Source organism: Brugia malayi (assembly GCF_000002995.4).
Source record: "Brugia malayi strain FR3 genome assembly, contig: Bm_017, whole genome shotgun sequence".
Lineage (NCBI taxonomy): Eukaryota > Metazoa > Nematoda > Chromadorea > Rhabditida > Onchocercidae > Brugia > Brugia malayi.
In genome coordinates, this window is record NW_025062294.1 from 1 (window position 1) to 25,258 (window position 25,258).

Below are 25,258 nucleotides of genomic sequence, written 5' to 3' on the forward strand. Positions count from 1 at the left end.
TATGCAATTATAACAATAACACTAGAAGACGTTTTGATTCATTCATGCCAATTCTCTTCAAATAATAGATTAATTCATATCATTTTGATTCATTCATACCATTTCTCTTCAAATATAATAGATTAATTCATATCATTTTTGATTCATTCATACCATTTCTCTTCAAATATAATAGATTAATTCATATCATTTTTGATTCATTCATACCAATTCTCTTCTAATATAATAGATTAATTCATATCATTTTTGATTCATTCATACCATTTCTCTTCAAATATAATAGATTAATTCATATCATTTCTATGCAATTATAACAATAACACTAGAAGACGTTTTGATTCATTCATACCAATTCTCTTCTAATATAATAGATTAATTCATATCATTTTTGATTCATTCATACCAATTCTCTTCTAATATAATAGATTAATTCATATCATTTTTGATTCATTCATACCATTTCTCTTCAAATATAATAGATTAATTCATATCATTTCTATGCAATTATAACAATAACACTAGAAGACGTTTTGATTCATTCATACAATTCTCTTCTAATATAATAGATTAATTCATATCATTTTTGATTCATTCATACCAATTCTCTTCTAATATAATAGATTAATTCATATCATTTTTGATTCATTCATACCATTTCTCTTCAAATATAATAGATTAATTCATATCATTTCTATGCAATTATAACAATAACACTAGAAGACGTTTTGATTCATTCATGCCAATTTCTCTTATAATATAATAGATTAATTCATATCATTTTTGATTCTATTTCATACATTATCTCTTCATTATTTAATCAATCATATTTATTATTCATACGTTATTTGATTATAATCATATCATTCTATGCAATTATAACAATAACACTAGAAGACGTTTTGATTCATTCATACCATTTCTCTTCTAATATAATAGATTAATTCATATCATTTCTATGCAATTATAACAATAACACTAGAAGACGTTTTGATTCATTCATACCATTTCTCTTCTAATATAATAGATTAATTCATATCATTTTGATTCATTCATACCATTTCTCTTCAAATATAATAGATTAATTCATATCATTTATATGCAATTATAACAATAACACTAGAAGACGTTTTGATTCATTCATACCATTTCTCTTCTAATATAATAGATTAATTCATATCATTTCTATGCAATTATAACAATAACACTAGAAGACGTTTTGATTCATTCATACCATATCTCTTCTAATATAATAGATTAACTGGTATCATTTTTGATTCATTCATACCATTTCTCTTCTAATATAATAGATTAATCATATCATTTCTATGCAATTATACAATAACACTAGAAGACGTTTTGATTCATTCATACCATTTCTCTTCTAATATAATAGATTAATTCATATCATTTCTATGCAATTATAACAATAACACTAGAAGACGTTATGATTCATTCATACCATTTCTCTTCTATATCATTTCTATGCAATTATAACAATAACACTAGAAGACGTTTTGATTCATTCATACCATTTCTCTTCTAATATAATAGATTAATTCATATCATTTCTATGCAATTATAACAATAACACTAGAAGACGTTTTGATTCATTCATACCATTTCTCTTCTAATATAATAGATTAATTCATATCATTTCTATGCAATTATAACAATAACACTAGAAGACGTTTTGATTCATTCATACCATTTCTCTCTAATATAATAGATTAATCATATCATTTCTATGCAATTATAACAATAACACTAGAAGACGTTTTGATTCATTCATACCATTTCTCTTCTAATATAATAGATTAATTCATATCATTTCTATGCAATTATAACAATAACACTAGAAGACGTTTTGATTCATTCATACCATTTCTCTTCTAATATAATAGATTAATTCATATCATTTCTATGCAATTATAACAATAACACTAGAAGACGTTTTGATTCATTCATACCATTTCTCTTCTAATATAATAGATTAATTCATATCATTTCTATGCAATTATAACAATAACACTAGAAGACGTTATGATTAATTCATATCATTTCTATGCAATTATAACAATAACACTAGAAGACGTTTTGATTCATTCATACCATTTCTCTTCTAATATAATAGATTAATTCATATCATTTCTATGCAATTATAACAATAACACTAGAAGACGTTTTGATTCATTCATACCATTTCTCTTCTAATATAATAGATTAATTCATATCATTTTTGATTCATTCATACCATTTCTCTTCTAATATAATAGATTAATTCATATCATTTCTATGCAATTATAACAATAACACTAGAAGACGTTTTGATTCATTCATACCATTTCTCTTCTAATATAATAGATTAATTCATATCATTTCTATGCAATTATAACAATAACACTAGAAGACGTTTTGATTCATTCATACCATTTCTCTTCTAATATAATAGATTAATTCACTAGAAGACGTTTTGATTCATTCATACCATTTCTCTTCTAATATAATAGATTAATTCATATCATTTCTATGCAATTATAACAATAACACTAGAAGACGTTTTGATTCATTCATACCATTTCTCTTCTAATATAATAGATTAATTCATATCATTTTGATTCATTCATACCATTTCTCTTCTAATATAATAGATTAATTCATATCATTTCTATGCAATTATAACAATAACACTAGAAGACGTTTTGATTCATTCATACCATTTCTCTTCTAATATAATAGATTAATTCATATCATTTTTGATTCATTCATACCATTTCTCTTCTAATATAATAGATTAATTCATATCATTTATATGCAATTATAACAATAACACTAGAAGACGTTTTGATTCATTCATGCCAATTCTCTTCAAATATAATAGATTAATTCATATCATTTTTGATTCATTCATACCATTTCTCTTCTAATATAATAGATTAATTCATATCATTTCTATGCAATTATAACAATAACACTAGAAGACGTTTTGATTCATTCATACCATTCTCTTCTAATATAATAGATTAATTCATATCATTTTTGATTCATTCATACCATTTCTCTTCTAATATAATAGATTAATTCATATCATTTCTATGCAATTATAACAATAACACTAGAAGACGTTTTGATTCATTCATACCATTCTCTTCAATATAATAGATTAATTCATATCATTTTGATTCAATCATACCATTTCTCTTCAAATATAATAGATTAATTCATATCATTTCTATGCAATTATAACAATAACACTAGAAGACGTTTGATTAATTCATATCATTTCTATGCAATTATAACAATAACACTAGAAGACGTTTTGATTCATTCATACCATTTCTCTTCTAATATAATAGATTAATTCATATCATTTCTATGCAATTATAACAATAACACTAGAAGACGTTTTGATTCATTCATACCATTTCTCTTCTAATATAATAGATTAATTCATATCATTTTTGATTCATTCATACCATTTCTCTTCAAATATAATAGATTAATTCATATCATTTTTGATTCATTCATACCATTTCTCTTCTAATATAATAGATTAATTCATATCATTTATATGCAATTATAACAATAACACTAGAAGACGTTTTGATTCATTCATGCCAATTCTCTTCTAATATAATAGATTAATTCATATCATTTTTGATTCATTCATACCATTTCTCTTCTAATATAATAGATTAATTCATATCATTTATATGCAATTATAACAATAACACTAGAAGACGATTTGATTCATTCATGACAATTCTCTTCTAATATAATAGATTAATTCATATCATTTTTGATTCATTCATACCATTTCTCTTCTAATATAATAGATTAATTCATATCATTTTTATGCAATTATAACAATAACACTAGAAGACGATTTGATTCATTCATGACAATTCTCTTCTAATATAATAGATTAATTCATATCATTTTTGATTCATTCATACCATTTCTCTTCTAATATAATAGATTAATTCATATCATTTATATGCAATTATAACAATAACACTAGAAGACGATTTGATTCATTCATGACAATTCTCTTCTAATATAATAGATTAATTCATATCATTTTTGATTCATTCATACCATTTCTCTTCTAATATAATAGATTAATTCATATCATTTCTATGCAATTATAACAATATCACTAGAAGACATTTTGATTATTTCGTTAACTCATACCATTTCTCTGCAAATATAACAATATCACTAGAAGATATTTTGATTAATTCATTAACTCGTATCATTTCTCTACAGATATAACAATATCACTAGAAGGCATTTTGATTAATTCAATAACTCGTATCATTTCTCTACAGATATGACAATATCACTAGAAGACATATTGATTAATTCATTAACTCGTATCATTTCTCTACAGATGTAACAATATCACTAGAAGACATTTTGATTAATTCATTAACTCGTATCATTTCTCTACAGATGTAACAATATCACTAGAAGACATTTTGATTAATTCATTAACTCGTATCATTTCTCTACAGATATAACAATATCACTAGAAGACATTTTGATTAATTCATTAACTCGTATCATTTCTCTACAGATATAACAATATCACTAGAAGACATTTTGATTAATTCATTAACTAGTACCATTTCTCCACAGATATAACAATATCACTAGAAAACATTTTGATTACTTCATTAACTCGTACTATTTGACTCCAGACATAACAATATCACTAGAAGACATTTTGATTACTTCATTAACTCATACCATTTCTCTACCAATATAACAAGATCACTAGAAGACATTTTGATTAATTCATGCCATAATTCTGCAAATATAACAATATCACTAGAAGATATTTTGATTAATTCATTAACTCGTATCATTTCTCTACAGATATAACAATATCACTATATTTTTAACTTCAGGAGCACACAGGTCGGGTTTTTCGTCTGCAGTTTGATGAATTTCAAATAGTGTCTTCTTCCCATGATGACACGATACTTACTTGGGATTTCCTTGAGCCGCAGCCTGAAACTCATGTACTGAATGGCACACTTCAGCAGACTTCAGGGCCTGCTGCTGTGCCAAGTGCTGATGGTGGAGTACCTCAGGTTGATCAGCAGAATTTAGAGGATTCTGAAAACGATGAGTTTTCATAGTTGCTATTTATAGTTCGTAGATATCTAATAGATAATACTTTATCGTTTTTATGCTGATCTGTGACAGCTATTGATATCAATTTTATTTCGTACTTTTATTTCAGATGATGATGTAGATGATGTGGTACGACAGCGACAGGTGCCAATGGAAGTTGTTGAACTTGTGGCCTTAAATAAAAGATATAGGTTCGTTTCAGGAGGACTTCGCGATATGTAATTAATTGGTGCTAGAAAAGGCAAGAATGTACTTTCTCAATTTCAGTCTTTCAGGTTTATTGTTCTTTCGATTATACAGAAATTTAAGTCTTATTTTGATAGGTTCAATTTAACTTCAGTATCTATTTTTTTTTTTCTAGGGAGAACAACAGTCCGTCAGAACGTGATGGAGAATATGAACAAAGGCGTCGTAACGCTGACAATAGGATTTAATTTGCTAGATATTCTTTCTAATTTTGCGCTGAACTGACGTGTGCTTATAGTTCTTAATGAGTTTTTGTTTCGATTCTCGATTCATCAGATTATGAATTATTTGTTTTAGAAATCAACATCGATGCCACTGTCTGACAATTTTTATATTTTTCATTTCATAGGATGCATGTATGTGTGTATTAGGAAATAGATTTTTTTGGTACTTTAAATTGATGCTATTTGAATCCAGTTTCTTTATAAATCATTTGTTTTTACTTCAGGTTTTTAAAGTTACTTTTAGCATGTAATTCTGAGCTACTGATCACTCTCAAATACTTCTTCAGTGAATCTACTTTTCGTTTCTCTAGTATAATGATAGACTAGGATTCAAGCCTCAATTCAGACAATGCTATAGTCTGAATTAATCCTTAGTTTATTTAGTTCTTGTTCATAAATCGTATGCTTGATAAATTTCCGATCACTATTCGAATATCATTCCGTTACGTCTAACTTAGTGGATAATTCACTTTATCAATCTCCAAGTGAAATAATCGATTAAACATTCCTAATCCTCTCCATCCACAAATTCTTTCAGAAGTACTAGAATGATTACTAGAATTATCGAATTTATTGTTTTTTTTTTTTTTTTTATTTGAGCTGTGATGTCTTTTTTTCTTTTGTTTTCTTCCACTGATACTTTTGTTGTCATTTGATGAATCTTTTAGAATTAGTAGGTCATATATTGATGACTGTAGAAAGTGGAAATTTGGAATTTTGGACAAAAGATTTAAAAATCGTGCATTTTAATTTTTTTTAAAAATTTTTCTGACTCATCTGTTATTGAGAAGTAAGTTTTATAATGCATATTCTTTTGTATTATAATTAGATTTGTGTCTTTGTAGTTGCCAATGAACAGGGAGACTTAGGCGTTCAATTTTTTATGGAAATCATTTAAATGTATTTTTAGTTATTTAACTCATTTGTTGATGAGCTTTCAGATGTATCTTTTTAACTATAAATTTTATAAAACTACCTCCGATTCACATGTACGGGTTTTCGCAAACGTTGTTGTCACTGAAATAGTGCATTCTTGTTCATGTTTATGATATCAAATGATCAACCTTGTGTTTGTACTATGAAAATGCATAAAAGTATATCTGTATTTCGTCTAGATTGGGGCACAAACGGGTGTTGTAAGGCAATGACTTATTATTTTGCTCGTTTCTCAGATTCGAATTTCAAATGAAATTTGATTTCAAGATCTTACGGCATATAGTGCAGTTCGTCTATTTCTCTATCCTTTTAACGCTTAAATTCATGAGATATTTCAAAATGACAAATTGTTTGCAGCTATACCTATTTTTTATTTTATTTAATGTCGAGTTCTTTAGAGTTAAGAGGTGCAGCTAGTTTAGTTTATTTCACTATTACTCCTTAGTCCTATAATAACAGGATGTCATCAGTCCATGAGGACTTTCACGAACATTTTATCTCTCCAAAAAATAAATAACACTGGTGAATTCACTATTTGAACATATCTTGTTGTAGTGTTGGGATTCTCATTTAATAATAATAATAATAAGTCAAAAGAAGATCAGAAATCCGCTGATCAAAGTTATTTTAGTATGCTAATAGGAAATGTGTAATTCAGTGGAATATTTCATTATCCTTTATGCTATATTAATGATCACCCAGTATTACTATTATAGTCATGCTTATGGTACTATATATAGGTCAATATGTTTATGACATATGCTGTCACCGGAGATAGATGACCATTAATCAGTCCGTACGTTAATTGTGATCTGGTCACAGCACTATGAAAAGAGAGAGAGGGAGATGGACACAGACGCTTGTTGTCTACGGCACTCCAATTTAGTTGATGGCATAGTGCATCTGTTATTTCACTCTTCGGGTAGTTTTTTTTTTTTTTTTTTGAAGAATATTGAAGTGAAAGAAGAGAAAATATGTGGACATGAACGAGATGAGTGAGAAAAAAAAGAAGCAGTATAGATAAATTTAAAATACCCAAACATAACTGTTCTTTCAATCTAGTGACATCATCATTCCTTGCACAGGAACAAAAATTGAAGAATTTGTCTTCTTTATCTCTATCTTCTTCTTTATCTTATCCCTACCTAGATTTTTGGTTCTTACAATTATTATAGGAATGCTTTTGGATAGAATAAATAATATCTGTGTATTGGGATATGTCAAAGGTCACATGATAGTTAGCTATTTCAATATGCAAGATTACTGAGCGGGAAGATGATAGTATTTTTATATGAATTGGATGAGCTTAGTAATAATCACTGTATTTTACTGATGCTCTTCTATTCCGGTGACTTGCACATCAATCTCGTCCACAAGTTTCTTCCTAATGAATTTAACAATGAAATTCTCGTCCTTAATTCAATTACACGTATAAATGTCACGTAGAAGCTAACACTAAATGTGAACAAATTAAGATACCAGATCGATCCACTGCGGATTTTAGGATAGTGTAATCCGTGACTAACGATTGTTTCTTTAACTATTTTGGAAAGATTGGAAAGGAAGAAGGCAAGTGTTGATGTTTATTTTGTGTTGTTGTTGTAAGTGGAACTTTTTGCAGATAGAGAGTAGGGAGGAACTAGATTTGTGAAGGTCACAATGGATGCAGAAAAAGGATAGAACGAGAGAGAGAGTCACAATTGCAAGTCATTTATTTCATGCAGGTTACTGAATATGTATTGTCATCGTTTCTCTTTGCCTACACTTCAGGTATTATTATTATGAGTTGTGCATTAGAGTATGTGGCACTGTGATGTGCGCAAAATGGATGGTTCTGGAGGATAAGGGCAAGCAAGGAGACGTGTGACACAATGCTCTCCTGGTCTCTTCCAGAAGTCCAACAATTGATGACGACCAGGAAGGAGACATTGTTGCTAAGCACACACACACATAGATGGACTGTTACTCTACAATGGGCAAGTAATGGCCAAACTAGGCAGAATGGAGAGGAGAGGTGTGCTACAGAGCGGAGATGCACACAGTGCTGCTGGTGCTGGTTGATCCGAGGGGTTCCGAATTGTGTTGCTATTGACAAGTGGAACGTTTAATACAGCACAGCACAGCGCACATCGTGGTGATGTGCGCTGTGCTGTGCTGTGCACCATGCACCCATTTCTCTCAGATATCGCACTCTCTCTGCATTCATCTCTCTCCCTCTGAGTTGCTGTTATTGCTTATGCTCTATAGCACTGATCCCATCATGTTTGCCTATCCTGGGGCATGTTTCTTGCATGTCTACCTTCTCCCTGCCTACCTACCTATCTATCTATCTACCTACCTACCCATCTGTTTATGCTTAGGCCATCTCTTCGGTGTTACGTACGATTCGGTTCTTCTTTAGACTAACTACCATTTGAGATGGTGATGATCGCATGGTCCATGTTTGAGGCGCACTTATTCCTTTCATTTGTTGTTCATTGTGGTGCACATCACCCTCACTCTCTCTCCCTCTCTCTCGACAAGATCAACTGTTTCAGAGTACATCTAACTTGGCCTTGGCTAGCTGCTGCTTCATTAGCTTATAATATTTTGGGACAAGTATTAAAATGATAAAGTTATCTGTTTTCGCTTTTTTAGGAAAAGACATCTTTGCGCTTCATTCTTGTGTATCATACTTTGTGTAAACAATGTGTGTGATAAATACATCCTTATAAATTATCTCTTTTTATACTATTGCTATTCATAAGTTCTAAACTTATGAATAGCAATAAGAAAGTAAAAATAGGACTGTTAGTAATGAAATGTTTTGATATCAGAGCATTGATTTTCTTCAAAATGGTTTACGGAAAGATGTAAGATTCCTATTTATTTAATGTGCTATTGTAGCATATGGTGATTTAGATCGTTTGGCAACGGGTCACATTGAGCAGTTTCTTAATTGGTTGCAAAAGCGGTTACCGTTACTTTGTTTCTTTCGTATACCATTGCTCTAGTATAGTGATAGGAAAAGACGCTTTGTAAGTGCCATGTGGAATTGATTAGATATATGAGATAGTGCATCCTTTTGTGTTTCTTATGCAAAATTATCAATTAGTTTTTGTCACCACTAAAATCAAACGCTACAACTTATTCAGTTCCGTAATAAATTTGTAATAGTTTATTTTTAAAGAAGTTCCTAATCGCTTTTGCTGTTAAAATATGTCTACTTATTGCAAATGAGTTTTGCTTTATTGTGTTTGATTTGATTTCTTTAATCTTATGACACAGAGTCTGTTAATGCGGCGAATTAATTGCAATGATGGAAAATTGTGCATAGTTACTGAAACGAAGTAATAATAAATCAAATTTCTAAGGCATTTAAAAGGTGTATATGGTCAGCCACTTTCTATGCTTAAACGCATTATGAAATTTGAAATAAATGGTAAATTAAGGTCTATAATTATCACTATAAAAGCAAGGTATAATTATCACTATATTAGTGAAGTAGACCAATTGCTGATATGATAGCCATAAAGCTAATGATTACACGATATGATAGCCATAAAGCTAATGATTACACAGATAAATCTTGGGGGTTTGGATTTTTGAGATTGAAGTTTAGATGAATCCTCGAAATTATCAGCTGCCAGTGTGCCAGCAATTTCACGGCATGATGTGGAATATGAAATAAGTGAAATTGCAGAATACAAACCCGCAACACTAGCTTCTGTAATGATATGAAACATTTTATCTGTGTAGAAAATAAATTCGCCTTGATGATTTCTCTGATTTTTGGTTGGTATGCTGTAATAATTATGTCGCAACTTATGTTTCTTGTATTAAAAATTATTCAGTTAAATGTATAGAAAGAAGTTAAGTTTTTCAACATAATATAAATATGTGCTAATGTTGAGAAACTAAATCGTATTTTAGGGATACAAAACTTGTTTAACAAAGTTGCTCCGGTTTATTCTTTTATTTTTGATATTGCACTATTTACAAAAATATGTTTTCTTCGCCGCGCCGCGAGATCCATTATAAATATTATTAGTAGAACATATACGTACGTTGTATTCAGGAACTAACCATATTCATTAACGAGAGGTCGTAGAGAAGTAAAAGAAGTGGCCTCATGTGGGCTCCAGTTGATAGTACACAAGCTGAAACAGCTTCGCTGAATTCGTGGAGCATTGAACAACAGCAGGTAATTGTTGTTAATAAATGTTTTAGAAGAGGTAGAGAAAATCACATCGCAATTTACTGGGTTTTTATTGCAAGTAGATTCTCCAGGTGATTACAGTTAATCTTTGGTAGTTGTTCTTGTATAACGTATTGTAGCTTTCATTCAAAAGTGCTGAAATCATTTTGTAAACATACCAGATGTGCATTTGTCTGAAGAAGCATTTTTTTGCAGAATCGTTGGAGTAGTGTTAGTGATTACACTAGTAATGCAGTATTCGATGAGCATATGCGATCAATTGTACCACCGGCTTTTCGTAATAGTAATGCGAAAATTGTCTGGCAAGAGCCAAAATCATTAGGTAAAATTTCATTTCAGTTGCATTAGTATTCTCAGCTATTTGAAGACAATGAATTGGAAAATTAAAAGAGCCATATTTTTCTAGAATACTAAACATACTTCAGAAGCAAACATCAATGAAGCATTGGGTATCTGGCAAGCAACGCCTATCAACCAGTTTTCCTTAGAACAGGAACCATTAAGTGGTTTGTTTCGAATGTAGTTTTTGACCTCCGATTTTATGCACTAAATCAAGTTTGATTTTGCCTTTTTTAAAATTGGACGATTGATTCTTTCTTGTTTGTTTATTTCTTTGTTTGTTTGTTTTCTTGTTTATATGTTCTATTTAAAAATTTGTTCTCTTTTATAACGGCATACTGAAATAATTATAGTCCTAAGTGTCGTCATTCAGATATATATGAACAAGAATATTATATCATCTAGCATTTTTCAAGTTTTTTGTTTTAAGAATGACTGGAAGAAGATACCATATTAATTGCAATATTAATTATAGGAACTAGCCATTTTCCTCCATCGTTTACTAGTTGTGGCACAACAAGTGGATGGTCGCAACCTGAAATTGGTTGGTACTTCATTCTTTGTTTTACTGTTTTATTGCTGGGGCTAATAAATGTTTCGATTGTACCTCAGATATGTTTTGGGAGTATTTTAGAACAACGAAATTGGGATATGTCTACGCAGTCACAAATAGTACGAGCAGTAGTACCATTTTGTGGTGGTTTGACTCAAAATAAATTATGGTCAAATGAAGAGCAAGTTTGGGGTGGTGCTCAGTGTCCTTCAGTATTTCCAATAGCTCCACCACCGCCTGCTTATGCTGCAAGTAAGTAATTGAATTAATGTGTGAAATAATTGTGTTTTTTAATCTTTTTTTTTTAAATCTTCATAGGCTGGCAGCAAAATGCACCACGTGGTAACGTTTTTCCTCCGCCGACACGATTCAGCAGTCCACCATTCGAAAGTAACGCTGTGATGCCACATCGTAACGCTGTGATGCCGCCGGTGCCACAGTCTGCAATTCCACCACCGCAACGAAGTCGGCTGCAAAATGTTTGGGGTGGCACACCAGCTGTAAACAATACAGTCAATGGAATGTATCTCTCGCCACCTACTGTCAAGTACAGTGTAATTTCTTCCATCTTCATTATGCCAAACATCATTAAGGAAGTACTGTTGGGTGTATTAGGAAGTTAAAGTGTTTTATGGAATTTCTTGAATGATATTTTGAAAGGTTCGTTGTTGTTTTAGGGACACCCAGTTTCATCGCGATTTATTTTGATTTATCTTGAAGACTAAAAATTGTGACTTAATCAAATTCGATGAAACACATGATAAAAATCAATATCATTGACTAAGCATTTCATCATTTTAGATGCCAAATGGGTTGACACAATGGAATCCTTCAATAGGTAGCAATGGTGCAACAGTAACTGTTGTACCAAAACCACAATTTGCCCAAAAGTTTGTGAATTGTTCTTCTCCTTCCAACACTTTCAATTCGTATTCACAAGTCTCCACATCTGATTCAGTTGGTGTTTTTCTACTGATTTTCCATTTTTGAAACGACACATCCTCATTTCATCTGTTCTGTTTATACTTGCTTGCGCCATGTCCAGGATTTTAAATCTTATCACTGCTGTTTGCAGTTTATGGGAGATAATGCTGTCTGGCAGGATCCAGAAGGTGAAGTACGTAAATGGCAACGAGATATTGGTACTGTTGCATGGGGTGATCCTGAGAAGCAACAAAGTTGTCTTTTTACTTATCATATGACTGCACTTTATTGAATTTATTGATAACAGTGTTATCAGTTCAATCTTTCAGAAGAAATCAAACGATGGATTATACCAGTCGGAAAAGAGTGCGATAACTCAGATAATGAAAGCGGTAAGTTTGGCTTTCAGAAATGTAACAGAATTCCTATGTTTCTGTTAGTCGGTGCTTATTCTATTCGCCTCAAGAAAATATATTTCATTTCAGGCATTCGTGTAATCGTTCCTCTTGGTTGGGACGATCTTCCCTCAAAATCATCGAATAATAATGCTGCACCGATCTCGACGAATTCTCTTCCAGCGTGGCCAGCTAAAAGTGCGCAAGCAATTGCTGTCATGGTTTCATCAGGTTTGTTATAAATCTGGTTGTTCATACGTTGTTGATTGTTCTGGATTGGCATTGTATGCTTTTCTGGGTGTATTGAAAAGGGTTTAATTATTCTAAGAACCTGATGGCTAAGGATCATTTTACTGGCCAGGTTGCATTTGAACTGAGTGATTTCACATTTTTTTCCGGAAATATTTTTTGAAACTGTTCGTTTAGGATGGGATAATCGTTCGGCTTCAGGAACTGTGAAATCAACAACCATTCCAACTCTTTGGGAAATTCTATCTGAACATCAGCCTTCATCACTAGAAAATGGTTGGATACCGCCAGATGGTATGGGCAATGCAACCATGTCTGCTTCAACGCAACAAATTGTTGAACAGCTACGTCAGGCTGTTGCGAAAGGTACTATAAGCTGGTTTACTGTGGATTAGGGTATTGAAGAAGTGATAATTGGAGTGATCATGATTTAATATTATTAAAATAAAATAGTTTAGGACTGATTAATGTTTCACTTCTCAGTAAGCCACTTCCGAATGAGGCGCTCTCAGAGATGCGCACGCTTCTCAGTCGCATTCCGGTACTGGAACAGGCAGAAAATGACTTAGCTCGTCTTATGAACACCGTTAAAATTGTAAGCTTCTTTCTAAACAAATGTTCTTGTTAGTTCGATATAATTAGAACACGGCCTTAGTTTTGCATTTAATTTTGAATTTTGAGAATAACGACCCTGGAGATGAAAATGGGAAGATGAATACGGCGACATATCTTATGACATCCGAGCAGCGATCAGAATATAGTCGACTAATAATTGAGATTGCTGCAACTAAAACGGAAATTTCAACAATTCGTGAACGTATACGTGGAAATTCCCATGCTATCGGTGTAACGGTAGGTCTTTTACCTAAATGTTTTCATATGGAATATGTGTTAAGGTGTTCCTATTTACGTATAATGTAATATATAATCATGCATAGAAGTACAGAATGAGAATATGAGAAGCATATGTGTTGAATTCCATAATATTTGATGATGTGCTCCGGATTACCCACATCACAGTAAGTACAATAAGTAGATGAGAAATAAATAGAAACTGGATGAAATTAAATTGAAAGCATGGAAACTGTTAAAAGAAAACTGGCGATTTGTTTTAAAATTAATTTTATAAGCAAATAAATTTAAAGATTGAGCAGATTTTTGCAGCCGCAACCAGCTACAACAACGACTTCTCCTCGTTTTGGTGATAGTATTCTGGATGTTGCTGCTCGTGTTGAACAACAGAAACTGTTTTCAATGTAATAATAGATATAAAACATTACTAGTCAGCAAGGTACGCATGCATCGCTATACCTGCCTTTTTCATCATGAAATTTTCGACAGAATCCAACCTCACGGTGCGCGTGCAGCTCAATTCATGCGTAATGGAACTTATATTTTCATTTTTTTTTTTTTCATTTTTTTTTTTTTTTTTTTTGTTAGTCCGAAATAATATGTATAATGCCATCCCTGATTCAGCGATTTCTCATTTTTTTTTTTTGATTAGATGAATGCGCGTATGTCCCTTTTCGTCTTCTATATTTTCTTTAAAAAAATTACACCTAACACCTCTATTACTTTGTGCATTATGATAACCTTACAGCCATTTTTGTATGTTAACTTTAGTGGATTTTTTAAAAATTACCGAGGTGAAAAAATGAAACAGCTTTACTGCACAAAATATTTATTTATATTTCTGACTTTGGTGCTAATATACTGCACAAGAGTGTATGCAGTAAATAAGTTCTCATTTACTAGTAAGAGGTACGGAGTAATTCTATTTCTAATGAATTTATTATTTAGAAACATGAAAACTAATCTAAATATTCTTTGTGTCTTTCCTTCAGTTCTCGTGGGTCATTTATGTTGATATCTTGATTGATTCTTATTGTATTACATCAAATTATTTCTTTTGTACGTGTTTTCTCATCATTTAATTAGGATAAGCGCATTAGTTATGTCGTGATAATTCCTTCCTTTTTTCATTTTTGTATCATTAAATATTCTATATGTTGTAGTTCAGTTGATCCATTGTTGGTATTTTCAAACTCGTGCATATTTTTTGATTCCAAGCTCATTGATAATTTCACTATGTGTAGCTACTGTGAACTTTCTTGTTGAGAGGAGGAATTTCCTTGTTTTTGGAGGAATTTTATATGGTAATCATGTTGTTTGAAACATACTTGTGTTTTGTTTTTTCTTCCTTTCCTTTCCTTAGCTTTTGGCTCCTAAATTTCCAAAAGCTCCATATATGTTTCCATTCTCAGCTAAAACTCACTCGAAGTGAGAGGAATGCTTCTGCTTATTGTCGTGGTATGTATATGTCAGAGAAACAGGATCGGTTCGGTTACGTACACTCCAAGTTTCTGAAAATTGTAAATTTGCTTATTGATGGATTGGAAATATATTTTTGAGTTTGGTTTCATCTTTTAGCTGATTTATGATCATGGCTTCCGCATATTAAAAATGTTCGGTCAAAAGGTTTTTAGCAAGCAAAGTCAGAATGATTTTTGGTCAAGTTTGTTCACTGAACCGAATCTTTTGGTGTCATCTGCTTCATATGCATTGTAGTTTGTCAATGTTTGTTAGGTTAGGCTATTTATCGCAACATTTACTCATAGCATAAGCTTGTGTGTACGTTCAGTACATGTAGTGCTCACTGTGGTACAGTAGCCTCCACTTGCTGCATTTACTGCAGGGTCTTTAATGTCGTGTTGTTATCAGTAGCTTTGTCAAAAATCTCGGGATAGCATATTTATATTTTTATATTTATAGCATAAGTAGCCAATAGTTCTATCTTATTTACACTCTATTATCACTTTATAAAGCATTTCATGTGTTTTCTTTTTTATCGAAATCCTAAAGTTATTCGGGATGTTAATTCATGCTTCCGTACTAAATGCTTACTGTCAACATTTATTCCATATTCGCATGTACGGTAGCTTTCATTCAGTCATTATTTAAGTTCCAACAGAATAAGAAGGAGTTATTGCAACAAGAGTCGTGGATTTTCTGAAGTTCAGTTTTCTGAAAATATTCTTTCTCAAAACTCAAAAAAAGATTTTTCGAGCAGCAAGATTAGTGCTGCTATTGATCACTGAAAGCTACTGTTCTTTGGTTGCCTCGCATTTCCATGTTTTTTGTCAAATAGGAAAATATCGGTTCTCGTTACTTCGGCCAATTTAATTTTTTCTTTCCCATCTTGTTTATTATATCATTATTGTGTTATATATATATATGTATATATATACGTATGTATATATCACTAACTATTAATTATTCAACTAAGCATTAATTGCTGTCAACTTTTTTTCCTGATATGGTTACCATTTGTCATTATCAGTTATGATTAGCAGAAACAACTCCACCAGCAAATGCTCATCGTTACTTCGCCATTATTAATATTATTATTATTATTACTATTGTTATTACTATTATTATTGCTATTGCTATTGCTATTAATTAATTCCCGAATGTCTTTTCTTGTCATATTTTCATTCTTTTCCATATATTGTCCTTACTTTTTTCCAATCTCTTCATTGTAGGTTGTTTGTCATCTTTTTCTCTCCTTTTACATACAAAAGAAAAAAGTTCCAAATGATCTCGCTTCTGTGTTTCCTTGGGGTCTATCTCATTGATGCCAAATTTTGCAGTAGGTGCAATATAGCTCATTCATTGGGTATTGTTTATGTCGGTTCACTGCTTTTATTGAGCTCAATTCTGTTTCGGAATTAAGCACGGGATTTATAAAACTTTGCGTTTGTTTTAGTCATTGCAAATTTGAAAAAAATAGGGTAGGGAAAAAAAAATAGGTGTGTCTTTTTTTTAACGGTTGTTTCGGCATACTACGCAAATTTTTATTCGTGAAGCTTTTTTTGCAATCAAATTTTTTTTCTCAAGCCTTTTTGGACCTACTTCCCATTTCGCCTTCTCTGCTCTTTGTTTTTTCTCAGGTCACTTTTTAACGAACTTAAAACTACAATTCGCTGATGTAGATGCTGCTGTCAATATTTCCCATAATCATTATATATTTAATATGCATAAGCATGAATGGTTTCGTTTTAGTATCTGTTTATCCCTTTTGGTCTCGAGCTTCTCAGTCTGTACAATACTTTATCATTTTAATCATGCCACCATCAGCCAACTGTATTCTTAATATTATTAGCCAAAGTAGATGTTTTGAAATCTTGAAAAAAGTGCGAATTATGGTAAAATTTGTGGAGACCATTTTTTCTCGCTATTCGTTCGCTCTCTCTCTCTCATTGTTAACCAAATAATGTACGAGTATATAATTATATATGTGGTCTTCCAAGATTCTCTTTAAAATGATGCTCTCTTGCTTGCTGTGATGTGTTGCCCTCCTCAATTGTTTTTGAGTCTTTAAAAATAAAGGGAAATTTTTACTTTCTTGTTTATCATCGCATTTTTGTCAGAAGTTTAATTGGTTGTATTATTCTTTATTTATTCTGAATACTTGGTCACCATGCTTGCTTTAGTTATATTTGCAGCTATAGAATTCGTTTTTAAAAACTACCCGGTAACATCTATAAGTTATAATAAAGTTACAATGTTGAGCATCTGTAAATTATAGTAAACAGATCAGATTGAGCTTTTATATTGGATCGAAGATGGATCAAAAAAATCAGTATTTGATGAATTGAATGGCAGAAAAAGTTACCCGGAAACTTGTGTTATATTTCTTTCTCACTAGTCATATTGAGACTTTGAACAAGTGATAGTATGTTTCATGGAAAGTAGTATATGTTTGTCTAATTTACTGAAAGATATGGAATTTTAAGTCATTTAAGAACAGCAAATTTGAGTTTTTTTAAATTCCGGAAAATTGCATTGAAGTCTTATGCAGGTGTATGCATACCAATATTTTCTTCGTTGGCTTTTCTTAGTCATATTGGTCAACGCAGTTCGATCATCTTTATTCATTTTCTTTACCAGAAACCAAATCTTTAAAAAATTTAGTTACAAATAAAATACACATTGCCCTGTCTTTTTCATTCGAATTTTGGGAATTTTTGACGTCATTTAAAAATTTGAGAAATTAGCAAATCACTTCCGTCTTGTGTGCTTCTCTAACAAAGAGATAAAAGCGAAGCCAATATTTACCCGAATGATAGAATTGATATCCTTTCCAATCATTTAAGTAATGTCGCAAATTTTAGGAGTATGAAAGTCTAACTTATTCTTGGATTTCATTAAATAAAATTTGATATCAATTTAATTTCCTTTTCATAAATCTCTTGCCTATGATCTGCTGATTAATTCCATTACGATTATTATGAAAATATAACAAGAATTAGCAGATTGGGTGCTGTCTATTTCTTTTTTTTTTTTGTTAATTTTTATTGTCCAAAAAATAATTCCCTGAACTTATGTATTCTTGAGGTGATACAGTAATGCAATATTTGATCAGTTATATTTTTGATTGCAGATTTATACATACACATCTTAATCACATGTATACATGAATCTTTTAATTAAGTTTTTCAACTTATACATTGAATAAACTTTTCTACGCATCTTTTGTATGTATTGCATTCTATTTATAATAGTAATATTAAAAGCAATATTTATAAAAGTAGCTTATAAAAGATTATCTGTAATACGATGAAATAATTTCAATTATTGCAGTAATTAGAGTGGTGTGTTAACATTTTTGCATAAATCGGCTGAAATCTTATAGTGATGGAAGGAAATGTTACTTTAAACTTTCAAAGTATTTAAACGATTCGCAAGCATGTTTTTTTATTTATTTTTCTTTTTGAAATTTGAGTGATTATTGAGGTGAATGGGCTAAATGGGTGGATGGATGTAGGAAGACATTCTGAGAAAAAGTAAAAAATTCAGTGCATTATTAATTGCTGCTGATTTCAATTTTTTTTTCTCTCAATGATGTAGTCCTCATTAAATCAAATTTCAGATTTTGCTATAAAAAGAAAATGAAAAGCTAGTAAAACTTTATTTTAAAGCTAGTGCGGATTTATTATCTAAACTTGTTTTTTTTTTTGTATTTATAAAATTTTAATATGCAAGCAAGTAATGAAAGATATTAAAAAATTTCGGAACAACGTAAAAATTTAGAAAAAAAAAACTGAAGAAATATTAGAAGAAAAAAAGAAAAACAAATGAAATGTGGAGAAAAAAAAAAAAAAACTGAAGAAATATTAGAAGAAAGAAAGGAAAAAAAAAAAAAAAAAAACAATTGCCAGGCACTGGTTGTTACAATTTGCTTAATTCTTTATTTAAAGTTACATTGTTTAACGAAGTTATTGTCGTGAAGGGTTTGTTGGTTGATATTCGAATTGTTTGCAATAATAGGAGGATTAATAAGCCTTTATTTTTCGCAAACGTAGTATTAACAGAGCAATAAAATTAAGAGAGAAGAAATTTATATTAAAGAAGAAGATCGGAGGAATTGATATTGATTAACAGAAGTGTTTACAATAAATTTTACTCAAAATCTCATGAGTAATAAATCATGTATGAAGAATTGGAGGTGTTTACAAAAAGGAGATTAAAATTACATGTGTGAATACCGTAGGGTTGTTTACAATTTAAAAAGGAGAGATGATTTATGATACTATGAAATTGGTTAGAAGCTTTCGCGAAATTATAATTCGCGACAGTTATGCTATTAACCATTTCTTCATAATAGCACTTCTTTCAATAAGATGTTTTCTTTGAAATATAATAATTACTAAACTGGTTTTTGACATTAATTTCCAATTGAAAAATCAGCATGTTTTTTCTTTTTTTTTTTCGAATTTCCTAGTTAAAATTAGATGTATAATTTAAGAAGATAAAAATGAAGAAAATCTTTAAAAATGAAATCACAAAGAATATCGTTTTTTTTTTTTTATTTTTAGAGTTTCCAAAAGAAAAAAAAAGTTTTTTTGATTATGAAAAATTCCCATCCTTCTAATTCTTATTTATTGATTTAATTTCATTAATTTTTTACTCAAAAATAAAATTGAATAATTCAGCTCCGAGAATGCAAGAAAGGAGTACAGTTTCATATGTAAAATGAAGATATGTAATTGTAAATTGTCAAATGTTACAATCAGTCATCGGTTACTGATATAAATGAAATGATCATTATTTTAATTTGTTCTCTATTTGTGTTGACATATTTTTCTCATTTCCACATTTCAAAATATTTGTTGGTATGCCAACAATGTAGGCTTAAGTTTTCATAGAATAAAAATAAAAGTAAGTTAAATTATAATGTATATCTCTCTGAGTTATCTTCAATTGATTTTTTTTTTATTCTAAATAATTACTTACATTATTAGTTTGCTCAACGCTTTAAAAAAAAAGTCAATTTATTTCATAATAAATGGGATTGATTAATTGATTGATTAACTTGTTTGAGAAATTTCAAACAAATATATAGCAAAATTTTTTTTTAAATACTTTTTTAATATTAATTGCTGAAATAATATTTTCAGTAAGAATTTATAAATAGATATTTTAAATAATGCAAATAAAATAATTTGAATAAATTTAACTATTATAATGTATATCTTTCTGAGTTATCTATATAATTTTCTTAAGAATGAATATTTACTAAATGAATCAGTGTAAAAGAAGAAATAGAAAAAGAATTTATAAGATAAAATAAAGATATACAATTAAAATTCCATAAGAATTGAACAGTAATATCGTCGAAAAATGAGAAAATAAGCCAAAATAGATGCTATAAACCATAATAACCAATAAATTGCCCAACGACAGTAGTACCAAGTCCTGGTTGGTTCTTCTTCGATTTCAAATATAATGCTAGGCACTTGTAATGGCTAAATTAAATTTAAATTGAAATTATGCTTTATAAAATGAACAGTAGAGCAATATGATAGTATGTATGTATATATTAATGCTAATTTTAATTCTATAAAATAAAATTTAAAAAAAAAATACCCCTCCAGCTATTGATGGTGCAATAAATTCGCTTGATGATTGATATGGTGTAGACTGCATTTGATAAAAAAAAAATGCATTATTTTCAATTAATATTAAAAGAAAAGCAAATAATAATATCTAAGTTTATTTTCAAAATTTTCAACTTTTTAATTATTCTTTTTTTTCTTAAATTATTTCATCAAGAAAGACTAATGATTATTTTTTAGTCATAACAATATCATTGTTTTAGGATGCAAAAAATAATAATAATAATAGCTTTAATTGCTAAATTGTTAAAAATTATCATATAAAATGAATTATTATTATTTACAAGAGATTTTCTAGAAATGGAAAAAATTTTAAAAAAAATAAATTTTAACAAAATTGAAAATTATTTTAACTTTATTAAATTAAAAAGCTAACACCATAAAGTCGACGATATGGATTATCGGATTCATCCGATCTGAAATACATCCAAATATCATCAAAAAAAAAAAAAAAAAAATGAATCATTAACAACCGGAAGGAAATTAAATCAAAAATTTTTGCTCACTATTATTAGTTATTTCTGTTTGATACTAATTACGAACCTTTTTTTTCGTCTTTTCATATTCTCACTGATTGCATCCGATGAAGGTGATTCACGATCGGACTGCAAGTTTACATATATGTAAATGCTCAGTTTTAACTCTTTTTTGTTTTCAAAATTTTTTAAAGATAAGTAAAGATAAAGGTAAAAAGAAAAAAAAAAAAAGAATGACAAATGGAGCAAAGTTATAAAATTAGAAGAAGGCAAATTGAAATTATTTCCACCAAATTATAACAAATAAAACATATCACAAAATTATCTTTTCAATAAAATAAATCACAAAAATACCTTTTCTAATCCTGTATAAATATCACTTTGCTGTGCCCAAACCATTTTTGGTCGCCTTCTCTATAAAATACTTTCTTACTAACTCAAATAAATGTAAATGCTAGAGATAAATTTTAAAAAATTTGATTGGAATTTGCAATAACAAAGAATTTTAATTCTCTCTCCTATCACAACCATTTTATTCACTCAATTTAAGAAATTTATCAGAAGGCATCAATCAAATAAGTAGTTGAATTTTCAATTGAAACATACATAACGCATTCTATATGGATCAACCATTTTTTAAAACTTCAAATCAAGTTTCCAGTCGAGCAACCGCTCACAACAGTGATAATTTTTGATAGTAAATGATGATTATCAATTATCACTTCTTTATCAATCCAGTTATTAAACACATTCTATCAAGCAAAGATAGTAGTATCAATTGTTTTTTTTTTTTTTTATACTCAAAAGGTGTTAGCATTAATAAGATGAAACAATTTTATGAATGAAAAGAAATGAAATTAATATTGCAATATAATTTTGCTATATAGTATTCCAAAAAGGAAATCATATGCATTTAGAAAAATTAACAATCTATTAATAGATAACTAATTTTTTTTTTTAACTCATAATTCATTTCCTATCATAGTACTTGAAGAGATAAATAAACTTCCAGAATTTTCAAAAATTATTTCTTAGAAAACAATATTAGTAATGAATGCATTAATTCGATTATTGCTCATTTCACTCGATTCTTTTAAATAATAGAAATAGAATTTAACTTCTATTTCTATTATTTAGAAGTAACAAAAGATCCATTCTTGTCCATAGTTTTTATGCCCCAAAAGAGCCTCCTCCATTAACTCATCATCAATTTCGTATGTTACAAAAGTGCCTAATCCATAATTTGCCATTACTATAAATAAGTCTACAAAATTTGCACCCTAAATAATTGCTAAAATACTATACGACAAAATTCTCAATTTTGTGAATAGCCAATATCTCAAACAAAAAAAAAAACTAATTGTATATCTTAGATTTAAAAACGTTGACGTTGTTGATACAAATGTTGACAAAAAACACGAGCTATATATATTAGATTTACTAACTTTTACGACATGTCACAGCCTTATCATATATATTAGATTACTAACTGTATACATCTACAACAAATTTGTTGCAAAAACCTATAAATGCATCATTTCATCATCGAATGAAATTAATTGGACACAAACATTAAGCATTAAGCATGAATGAACTTACTTGAAGTGGAACTTTGATAATGCAATTCTTCGTCCGCATTGTTTATTTTCTATCAAACTGTTAGTGCATCAATGTACATCGATATTGCAGCAACATTAATGATTAATCATAAATTAATCATTTTCAACTATACAAATATGCACACAGGAATAGATGCATACAAGTGAACAAATAAGCAATGACCCGTCCAAAAGAAGATATGAGGACAAGTATGTATAAAAAATTTCGTATGAAACATGAAATATGAAACAAATAAATACGTTGTTGCAAGTTATGTTATCAAGTATTCAGTAATCAAGTTTCAGTAATACTTGATGTTCCAGAATAAATTTGTATGCAATTTAATAGCATTTTTACTTGAATAATCTTTAACTAGTTTTCCGTGATACTATATAGATAGATAAGAAATAAATTCTCCTTATTGAATAATTTAAAGAAATATGCAAGGGTAAGTCAACTACTCTCAAAAAGGAAAGTAGGAACAACAAGAACTTAAGAAGGAAAGGAATGCAAGAAAATAAGACAGAAACTCAAAATCTTGTATTTAATAAGCAAAGCAATTTATATATTAATTGCAAAACAGGACAATAAATTCAAGCAAACAGTTCTGCACTAATTCATAATCAATATGAAGTGGTGAAAATAAATTAAAATTATTCGAATTAAAAAATACACTACCTAACTGACTACTACTACCTAACTGGAAACAAATTCAAACATAAAAAAAAATCCTTCACTTTTTCCCAAATCTTAAAAATCGGCAAGAATGGGCAACAATTTGTCATGAACTATAAAACGATTTTGTTTAAATCAAGATGAAAAGATAAAGAATATGCACTAAAATTTTAACATTTATAGAGCCGTAAGCTGAAGGAATTCTCTTTCAACAATTTTTTTCAGAAATTCAGTAATCTCTTTCAGCAATTCTGGAAGAAAGAAGAACTAAATAATGAGAAAGGCTACAACAATTCTCATTTCTGACTGACTTGTCACATAGTATCTTGAAAAGTTTCCATTTCTTCAGACCTATTTGCTCATTTTTAAAAAGAAATTTTCAAAATCTCAATAGAAAAAATTCCACAATAACTCAAACTATTCAACTCTTAAATTTGCTAGAATTCTGAAACCACACAATAGTTCATCTAAATTTTCACTTTTGCGATTTCTCTTGCGTTTTTTATTTTTCCGCTTCCTTGTTTGCCACAGATTCTGTTCACTATGTGTTGAAAGTTGAGACTGTGGTCGATCAACCTATTCCATTAACCCTGGCATATTAGAAAGATTTTTTTTTTGTTTCGTTTTCCGTTAGCAAACATGCCTCATTAAGTAGTAGTAGCAATGAAAGGTCGCGCAAAACTTTAACCTGAACAACGTTATCCACGTCACAAGTTACAGATGTGACTTCCCTCTACCAGCTGCTGCTCAGAAAATGCATTCAATGAAATAGATTTATTCTTTCCTCTCATTAATTAATCCATGATCAATAATTTACGAAAATCTATTGGAAAATACAAGTTATTCGCTATTCAAACTGGACGTACCGGTCGATTGAACATCGGAATTATCTTGAATAAATTTCTGAAGCTGCTCATCCATTACCTGTCCAGCAGCACTGCGATTAATAATGGTAAAAGCATAGTGTAATAACAGTAGAATGAGTAGCATTACGATGTTTATAAAAACAATGATACAAACCAGCTCACCACTCTGAAATATAATTAGCTCCTCAGTATTAATTGTAAAATCAACCATACAACAAACCATAGCAAGAATCTATGCAAGGAGTAAATGTGACCTTTTGTACAAACTGCCTACAGAAACCATATTAATATTTGAATTTACAATACTGGCAACTACTGATAATGAAGGTCGATCAGTAAAGATACTTCATATATTTCAAAATGCCATAACACGCAATAAAATTAGATGGATCTTAAAAATCAAACAAAATATACCATCCATATGCCAAGATAACCATGGAAATGTGCTTGAGAAGATGCCAATGATACATCTGCATCATTA

General features: G+C 29.7%; 6 protein-coding genes across 13 annotated transcripts; 3 read left to right on the plus strand and 3 right to left on the minus strand.

Moving 5' to 3' along the window:
* Positions 1–4,910: 4,910 nt before the first annotated feature.
* Bm8288 (uncharacterized protein) lies at positions 4,911–5,144 on the plus strand (the record flags this gene model as incomplete). The annotated part of the gene is made up of 1 exon (XM_043082863.1): positions 4,911–5,144. A coding segment is annotated over one exon (234 nt), but the record flags the coding sequence as incomplete, so codon positions are not given.
* Positions 5,145–5,289: 145 nt separating this feature from the next.
* Bm18144 (Uncharacterized protein) lies at positions 5,290–5,573 on the plus strand (the record flags this gene model as incomplete). Its single annotated transcript, XM_001896456.2, has 2 exons — positions 5,290–5,330; positions 5,501–5,573. The coding sequence occupies 2 exons, from the start codon at positions 5,290–5,292 to the stop codon at positions 5,571–5,573; spliced, it is 114 nt and encodes a 37-aa protein (XP_001896491.2).
* Positions 5,574–8,512: 2,939 nt separating this feature from the next.
* On the minus strand, positions 8,513–8,710 carry Bm8289 (Uncharacterized protein; the record flags this gene model as incomplete). Its single annotated transcript, XM_001896457.1, has 1 exon — positions 8,513–8,710. The coding sequence occupies one exon, from the start codon at positions 8,708–8,710 to the stop codon at positions 8,513–8,515; it is 198 nt and encodes a 65-aa protein (XP_001896492.1).
* Positions 8,711–10,656: 1,946 nt separating this feature from the next.
* Positions 10,657–14,463, plus strand: Bm2020 (Uncharacterized protein; the record flags this gene model as incomplete). 4 transcript variants are annotated; one of them, XM_001896458.1, is made up of 14 exons in its annotated part: positions 10,657–10,728; positions 10,939–11,065; positions 11,169–11,249; positions 11,558–11,626; positions 11,717–11,887; positions 11,954–12,189; positions 12,437–12,592; positions 12,711–12,813; positions 12,889–12,951; positions 13,045–13,185; positions 13,381–13,569; positions 13,662–13,798; positions 13,885–14,055; positions 14,368–14,463. In XM_001896458.1, 14 exons carry the CDS (start codon positions 10,657–10,659, stop codon positions 14,461–14,463), a joined length of 1,812 nt encoding a protein of 603 aa, XP_001896493.1. The 4 variants fall into 4 exon arrangements, with proteins under 4 accessions (XP_001896493.1, XP_042938798.1, XP_042938799.1 ...); XM_043082864.1 differs by having other exon boundaries at positions 13,405–13,569; XM_043082865.1 differs by lacking the exon at positions 11,717–11,887.
* A 6,383-nt stretch (positions 14,464–20,846) lies between these two features.
* Bm128 (Uncharacterized protein) lies at positions 20,847–23,275 on the minus strand (the record flags this gene model as incomplete). 5 transcript variants are annotated; one of them, XM_043082867.1, is made up of 6 exons in its annotated part: positions 20,847–21,011; positions 21,133–21,186; positions 21,538–21,577; positions 21,705–21,766; positions 21,992–22,051; positions 23,237–23,275. In XM_043082867.1, 6 exons carry the CDS (start codon positions 23,273–23,275, stop codon positions 20,847–20,849), a joined length of 420 nt encoding a protein of 139 aa, XP_042938801.1. The 5 variants fall into 5 exon arrangements, with proteins under 5 accessions (XP_042938801.1, XP_042938802.1, XP_042938803.1 ...); XM_043082868.1 differs by lacking the exon at positions 23,237–23,275 and adding an exon at positions 22,244–22,270; XM_043082869.1 differs by lacking the exon at positions 23,237–23,275 and having other exon boundaries at positions 21,992–22,036.
* A 1,212-nt stretch (positions 23,276–24,487) lies between these two features.
* Positions 24,488–25,194, minus strand: Bm8290 (Uncharacterized protein; the record flags this gene model as incomplete). Its single annotated transcript, XM_043082871.1, has 3 exons — positions 24,488–24,501; positions 24,778–24,943; positions 25,192–25,194. 3 exons carry the CDS (start codon positions 25,192–25,194, stop codon positions 24,488–24,490), a joined length of 183 nt encoding a protein of 60 aa, XP_042938805.1.
* Positions 25,195–25,258: the final 64 nt, after the last annotated feature.